This window comes from Chiloscyllium punctatum, chromosome 3, assembly GCF_047496795.1.
Source record: "Chiloscyllium punctatum isolate Juve2018m chromosome 3, sChiPun1.3, whole genome shotgun sequence".
In the NCBI taxonomy this organism is placed as follows: Eukaryota; Metazoa; Chordata; class Chondrichthyes; order Orectolobiformes; family Hemiscylliidae; genus Chiloscyllium; species Chiloscyllium punctatum.
In genome coordinates this window covers 75401630-75409630 of record NC_092741.1, presented here as the reverse complement: position 1 = coordinate 75409630, position 8001 = coordinate 75401630, and the positions used below count along the sequence as shown (strand labels likewise).

The 8001-nt window shown below is 39.7% G+C and overlaps 1 protein-coding gene across 3 annotated transcripts in view; it reads right to left on the bottom strand.

Annotated features, from left to right (window-relative positions):
* Positions 1–671: 671 nt before the first annotated feature.
* scara3 (scavenger receptor class A, member 3) overlaps positions 672–8001 on the bottom strand; it is a 66622-nt gene continuing 59292 nt past the window's right edge. For all 3 annotated transcript variants that reach the window (XM_072555214.1, XM_072555216.1, XM_072555223.1), the window contains exon 7: positions 672–6766. In XM_072555214.1, coding sequence (XP_072411315.1) covers positions 6354–6766 — 413 coding nt within the window. In that variant the 3' untranslated portion in view covers positions 672–6353. The remainder of the gene's footprint in view (positions 6767–8001) is intronic.

Below are 8001 nucleotides of genomic sequence, written 5' to 3'. Positions count from 1 at the left end.
GTACACAAGCACTGAAAATCCAACAGAATACCATTATAATAAAAAGTCACTTATCTGCTACTGGGGAAGGATGAGATTAAAACTAAATTATCATGGGGGTAAAATTGCAATTAAGGAAATAAACTAGCCACATCCTCTAGTCACTTCCAGGCAATTTGATTGCCCAATTTTTTCAATAGTTTTCCCTTTTAATGTCATTCAACAAGGTACAATCAAATAATAACTGGCATCCATGGAGTTGGATTATGCAGGGGGAATGTTGGTGAAATTATAATGGCACAGGATTGCACATGTGGAAAGAAGTTTTAATGCATTAGATGGAGTCACTGACAAAATAGAAGAGACTATTGTCTGTTTCTTACACTATTGCAGCAAGAATGTCTTCAAACTCATCATGTGCCCCATTTTGCCTTGACTGAGAATCTGGCAGTTTCTTCTCATTATTTGGACTTCAATGGTGGTGTAGCTGTCTTCATATAGCCCCAATTTTAACTGAAGACATAAATATATTGCATACAGGTGGTTCTCCTATGACACCGTCATTGCGTTCTAGTGAAACCTAGCTTAATGTAAATAATGGGGCCTATTGGAAAAGTGGGGTCGGGGACAGACCAGCAAAAAAATCACTCAAGATCACTCAACAATCACCCAAAAGTCTAAAACAGCCTGAATGAAGGTTGAAATCATATTTATTAATGAAACAAAAGTAAGTTTAACTCAGTACATTTTAAAAATGTAATAAAGCTGCTCTCTGTACAGTATCTCTCATAGAAAGCTGCTCTGTCAGCAGCTGACATTGATGCATGCGCAGATGGACCTGAAGACTGGCGCTGACATTGCTTATGTGGAGAACAGAGAGTTTGGTGCATGCGCACAATGGCATGAAGAGAAGCACCAACCTCATGCATGAGCAGACAGTGGCGCGTGCACAGAACAGAAAGAGCGCTGGCACATGCGCAGAATGACATGGAAATATCAGCTTGCATATCAGCGCATGCACAAAACGATGTGTGCAAACCAATCCCCGCTGGAATCGCATTATTGCCAGCAGAGGTAAGTGTTCTCTAAAATACCGTTCCCTAAGTCTTCAGCAATGTCATAGCCATGTCACGCTGCTGAAACTTGCGTTATCTCACAACTACCTGCAGAACAGAAAATAAGAAACAAACTCAAATACCTATGCTAAAGTAATGCCTTGTTCATTTTAGCTCCTTGGACTCATTACAATCCTGCAGCACAGTGTTTCGCCTGAAAATGACAGGAACAACATGCAGATCAGTAAGAGAGGATGATAATTGGGCAGTTGGGGTTTCGGTTAAGACAAAGCAATGGAACTTTAGAGAAGACATAGAAAGACTTGAAAGGGACTACAAATCAAGACAGGTGGTATGAAAGTAGTTCCACAGAAAATTAAAGCAAGAATAGAAAGAAAGAGGCAAGAATATTGCACCGCCACATTGGGAAGCTTTGGTGGGACCAAACAGAATAAGAATTTTAAAAGAGAGATAAAAGAATTAAAATATTAAATTTGTGTAAAAGTTTAGAGGAATCCTCAAGTGGTACTTTTCTGACAGTGAGTCGGTTTTTTCATCATTACAATTTTAATGAAGTTAACACCATATTAATTTTAGGGCATAGCTTTTTTTTTGAGAAAACTCCTTTAATGTGAATAATTTTGCATATGTTAAAAATTCACTTGCGAGGCCCTAGAAGCAGTGGATGCATTGGTGGTCATCGTCCAATTTTCTATAGACAATGGAACAGATCTTACAGATTGGAGGGTAGCAAATGTAATCCCGCTTTTTAAGAAGGGAGGCAGAGAGAAATTGGGAATTTCAGATGGCATGAGCAGTGGGGAAAGTGCTACAGTCCATTATAAAAGTCTTAATAGCTGAGCACTGAGAAAATAGTGGCAGGATCAGCCAAAGTCAGCATGGATTTACAAAAGGGAAATAATGCTTGTCAAATCTATTGGAATTCAACGAGGATGTAATGAGTAGCATTGATAAGGGACAGCCAGTGCATGTGGTAGCTTTCAAGAAAGTTCCACTTCAGAAATTAGCATGTAAAATTAGAGCACATGAGATTGAGGCTAGTATATAGAAATAAATAGAAACTGGTTAGCAGACAGGAAAACAAAGAGTAGGAATAAACAGGGTCTTTTCCTGAATAGCAGGCAGTCACCAGTGAAAGTACTGCAGGGGTCAGTGCTAGGCTCCAGCTATTCACAATATATGTTAATGATTTTAACATAATATCTCTGAAGGTGGGAAGGTGAGCTACGAGGAGGGTGCACAGATACTTCAGTGTGATTTGGGCAAGCTGAGTGAGTGGGCAAATGCAGTATAATGTGGATACATTTGAGTTTATCCACTTTGGGAACAAAAACAGGAAGGCAGATTATCTGGCTGGCTCGAAATCGAGACTGGGTTATGTGCAACGTGACCTGGTTGTCCTCATACACCACGTAGTGAAGGTAAGAAAAGTATGTACAGTGAGTGGTCAAGGCAGCAAATGGTATGTTGGCTTTCACAGCAAGAGGATTCGAGTACAGGTGCAAAGAGTTCCTGCTGAAAGTATAGAGGGCCTCGGTGTGACTACACCTCGAATACTGTGTGCAGTTTTGGTGTCCTTATCTAAGGAAAGATGTTCTTGCCGTAGAGGGAATGCAGTGAATGTTTACCAGGCTGATTCCTGGGATGGCAGGATTGCTGTATGAGGAAAGGTTGAATCAATCAGGGTTATATTCGCTGGAGTTCATCAGAATGAGGGAGCACTGCATAGAAATCCACAAAATTCTAACTGGAAGGACTGTTTCCACACAGTAGGGAGTCTATGACTAGACAAGGTCAATGCAGGATAGGCGTTCCCCTTGGCATGGAGTCTAGAACCAGAGGTCACAGTCTAGCCACTGAGGAGAAATTTCTTCATCCAGGGAATGGTGAGCCTGCGGAATTCACTCGCACAAGAAGCATTCAAGGCCACCAAAGAACTAAGATTTCAAGAAGGAGTTGGATAGAGCACTTGGTGGTTAAGGGATCAAAGAATATAGGGAAGTCGGGGGGAGATTAGGAACAAGTCATTGAATTGGATGATCAGCCATGCTCATAATGAATAGTGGAGCAGGCTCAAAATGGCAGAATGGCCTACTCTTGCTCCTGTTTTCTACATATCTATTGGATGTGGGCATCGCTGGCTGAGCCAGGACTTTTTGGCTATCCCTAGTTGCCCTTGAGAAGCTGGCAGTGAGCTGCTTTCTTGCTATAAAGTAAGGTAATGATTTGTTATTACCTCCCATAAGAGAAAACTCTTCACCTTAGTTATCTTCTCGTTTGATGCTGTACAATAATAGTTATGCACTGCATTTATTAAGCCAGGACTTCAGCTAACTGGCTATAATTCGAAGTTACAATGTTTACATAGGTTGGATGACAACTACAATAGCATGCAAACCAGCTGCAGTTTTAACACGTTACAAAATTCAGGAAACCAGTTCATTTTTTCCAATTATAATAAAACAATACTCTATTTTCTTGAAAGTATTTCAGATTGTTATACACAATTAAAATATTTTAAACCTTAACGTTTTTACTGTGTCATAGTTTTTACTGTGTCATAGATTTTACTGAAAAGAGTAAAAAAAAACTGAGCACACGACCTGCATAAAATCCTTAATTGTGAATGTTTTTGGTAGCATTCATTTGAATATGCTGTAAAGGGTATTTTAAAGCAAACAAGTAATTAACAAGTTAAACTAACACACTAGCAAACAATAATACATTTTACATTTAACATAAAATGTAAACATGGCCATTTCCCAGCTTTATAACTTTGCACGTATCTTATAGTTACAGTGCAAATCTTAAAGTATGCAATACTTGCAAAACATCATGGTCATAGCAATTGTCTTTGTATTTTTCAAAAGAAAAATGACAAATTAATGAATGCATGCAAAATGAATAATGTATAATTTATTCTTTAGTCTTTCCTAATCCTGAAATATATCAATTATAACTATTGAAATGTGAACGTGAACATAAACCTTACACCTTCTTAGGTGTAATTTTCTTGTGTTTTTGAATGTCTGAAAATTTCAGCAAATGCAAAAAAAGGTTGATATCTATCCTGGATACATCACATCTTTGAAATATAAACTGTAATACAAAACCTCTTTCTTCCCTATGGATTCATTTAATAAACAAATGTTAATTTTAGAAAGAGTCTTGATGGTTGCAAGGATTTCATTATATTTTGTCTCATTCGTTTTCATGATGGGTAAAGGGGTTGCAATGTTGGAAGGTGTTGAACTTTGGTACTCCAAGGTAAATCTAATTTTCTAAAAAACAAAATCCTGAGAAACGTTGACCTGCTTTTGCTCCTATACTTAGTCACACAAATTGCATCAGTGTTAACACACAACGTGTTACAGGTGCAGAAAAGATTACAATTCTCAATAGATGTGTATTCAATTTATCTAAATATCACTTGCCATCACACAGTAAACGGTTTTACTTATCACAGCATCTAGGGCAACATATCTATGGTTTTATGCATGGGAATGTCAGCCCCCAATTGTTTCTGTTTTGCCTATGTCTGCATGTGGGAAAGTGAGGACTGCAGATGCAGGAGATCAGAGTCGAGAGCGCAGTGCTGCTGTGCTTTTCCAGCACCACACTGTCGACTGTGTTGTATGTGTTTCACTGACTTGGGCTTGGGCAAAATACGACAGCAGAAAAAGCCTGAGGAGAGCCTCAGGTAGCTGCAAGCTATTTGCTCCAGGCATGCTCTCTGGGTTTCCAGCACTGTGATCATGGCACCATGAGAGATGATGAAATGTCTTCTGCAGATTCAAAGAATGAGGTATACTGGCCCTTTTAAATTCCAATAAGCTTATTCAGTTTGCATACCAATAAGTGTACGCCCATAGAGAGACCTTTATGTATTTAGTGAGTTCTGCTCCACCCAGAGGTGTTTTAGGATAGACGACCACTCGGCAGCATTGGCATCGAAGTGTCGTGCAGACGCTGACTACTGTGTACTCACAACACTTCCTATAATCCGTGTAATTACCGGCTGGATTCATTTTCAGCAGAAATTTCAGAACAAACCACTTGTCCAGGAAATGTGAAAAAGTTAACTTTAAGGAATTTGCAAGCACTTATTGATGAGAAAATTTATAAAAAGTCAAAATCAGCTGAAAATTAATCAGAAGATATTTCAAAATTGCTGTAGGCCCTACGTTTAAAAGGTGAGTTATTTCTGGCTTAACTTAAATTGCAAAATCTTGCATAACAGTTATTTAAAGTTAGTAAATAACAGTCTTTAAATGGTGTGATCCTGACCACATGGTCATATTATCAAAAATAACATTTCAATGGTAATAAATTCTAGCATGGTGGCAGCAATGAACCTACAACATGAACCTACAAGGATGCCCAGGTCTGAGCCAAAATTGGAACTCAAGCCACATTAATTTGTGTGAGAGGCTGGCACCTTTTAAAGCTCCACATGGAGCATATTCATTTAAAACCACGAGATACTAGACCTCTCGCCGATAGTTAGGTTTGTGGGGCATGGTTAATCAGAATGAAGTGAAATTGGGGACCGTTTCTGCTTCTCCTGAACCACCAAATGAATTTATTTGTTTTTGCTAAAATCTTGCCTTTTAGAATCAGTCAACAAGTGACCACTTCATAATCTTGAGTGGACTAGGCCCAGCTCTTTGACTTCCAAGCACTGAATTGAGCAGAAGGGCCTGAGCTTCAAGTCCTTCATTTCTACAAAACACGTTCTAGGTTGCCTCTGGATGCCTGTAAATTGCAAAACTGAATATCAAGATAATGTCCTGCAATCGTGCTTTGTAGGTGGGATGTTGAACAATTATTTTTGTTGCAGCTACCTCACGTCTTCCTCTCCTAAAGACAGTGATTCACAGTGAACTGGATCTCTATGGATTTCCCAGCCTTCAGGTACCTCATTATGTTCCATCATGTTACATCTTATATCTGAACAATTCAAATAAGACAGTTAAAACTGAGCACTGAGATGGTTATGACTCTGATCTAGACATTTGATTGTGAGTCTGATCGAGGTCAAAATGAGAAGAAGATTAGCCTCATCCTAGTAGGTACTTTATATGCCATCTTTAACAAATTATTATAAAAACTTGGTGGTAACCTATCACGTGTGACCAGGGAGTCATGTGACAATGGTGTGTACCATATCTGTTTCAATGAATTAGTTTTAAGATTTCTTGGAAAGTAAGCATAAATCTGGCTGTTTTTCTTTGTGTAATTATGTAACAAACATTCAGGAGGGTGTAACAGATCAAAACAAAACAAAGATGCTTCTGTTCATGGACCTGGTGGTCCTCGAGATCCTGGGGGGCCTGTATTTCCCATTTCTCCCTTTGGTCCCTGTGGGCCTGGAATTCCAGGATCTCCTTTAGCACCTGATTGCCCTTTGGGCCCACGTGGACCTGGCTTTCCTTCTGGCCCTGGTGGTCCTCTGTCTCCCTTAGGACCAGCATCTCCTCGTGAGCCAGACTTCCCGAAAGAACCTTTACTTCCTTTAAGACCAGGTGCCCCGATCGGACCTTTTGAACCTTTGTCTCCACGACCACCCGGAGGTCCATCTAAACCTCGTGCGCCAGACTTTCCTGCGGGTCCCTGTTCACCTGTGTCACCTTTTGGTCCGACAGGGCCAACGTTTCCTTTTATTCCTGCCTCCCCTTTGTTTCCTTTTGGTCCTGGCAGACCTGGCAAACCTATGGGGAAAATATAATAAATCTGAATGGATTTTGATAACTTAGATCAGAAAAGTTAATCATTTTGATTAAGATGACTCCATGCATATTTCGATTGCCTCTGTGGTTTTACATAGCCTGATTCAGAAAATTGCTGAATCAGAAGCTGAACCTGTTGCTAAAGAGAGACACAAAGTTGATTCTCTTCAGCTTATCTCCTTACGACTGGGATGCAATAAATTAAATATAATAAGGTAACAATTTATACAGCATAAAAGACTGCTGATTGTCAAAGAAATGTTTGCTGTCAATTTTAGCAGATTGATTCATTTCAGACCATACAGGTAAACCCCAACCACTCTAGGCAATTGTCATGTGGAATGCAGCAGCTGATGGTAGTCTCTATAATCTTTTCCTGATTGAAAAAGATGTAATGTACAGACAAATTAATTTTGCCTACACAGAATAGGGGCCTCTCTGCAAATATATGTGAATTCAAGTGTGTGCAAATGAATCAAACTGATCATTTTGAACTGGTTTCTGATGTATCTCTCAGCACAATCTGGATTAGTCAGTAAATGTTGCCCAATAACAGAATCATATTTAATGCTGACCTTGATGTTCTGAGACACACAAACACACTGCTGGCTATGGAACAGTCAGAGGGACATGTTTTCTATGTTCCACCAGTCATTAGGATATATGGCCTAAATACATGGTAACACATTGGCAGTGAAACTTATACTACATGTGTTCAGTACCAGGGCTCAGACCAGCCAGCTCAAAGCCAGTCCCTAGACTGAGGAGACATTCTGAATCTCCTGGTTATATCTATCAGCCAGGGCTCCCTGGTGGCCGAGGTTAACAACCTCAATCAAGGATGTCATAGCCAATAAGATCCACTGGCCCTGCTTCCAATCACTACAAAACCAATTTTTAATCAGTTTGTGAATCAAATTAGAAAAGCAAGGACAGATTAGAGATAGTCAGACTGACTTTGTGCATGGGAAATCATGTCTCACAAACTTGGTTAAATTCTTTGAAGAGGTGACCAAGACAGTAGATGAAGGCAGACCAGTAGACGTTGTCGACATGGACTTTAACAAGGCCTTTGGCACAATCTGCATGGTAGACATTTTCGTAAAATTAGGTCACATGGGATCCAAGGAGAGCTAGCCAATTGGATACAAGATTGGCTTGACAGTAAGAGAAAAAGGATGTTGATAAAGGGTTGTTGTTCAGACCAGGGGCCTGTG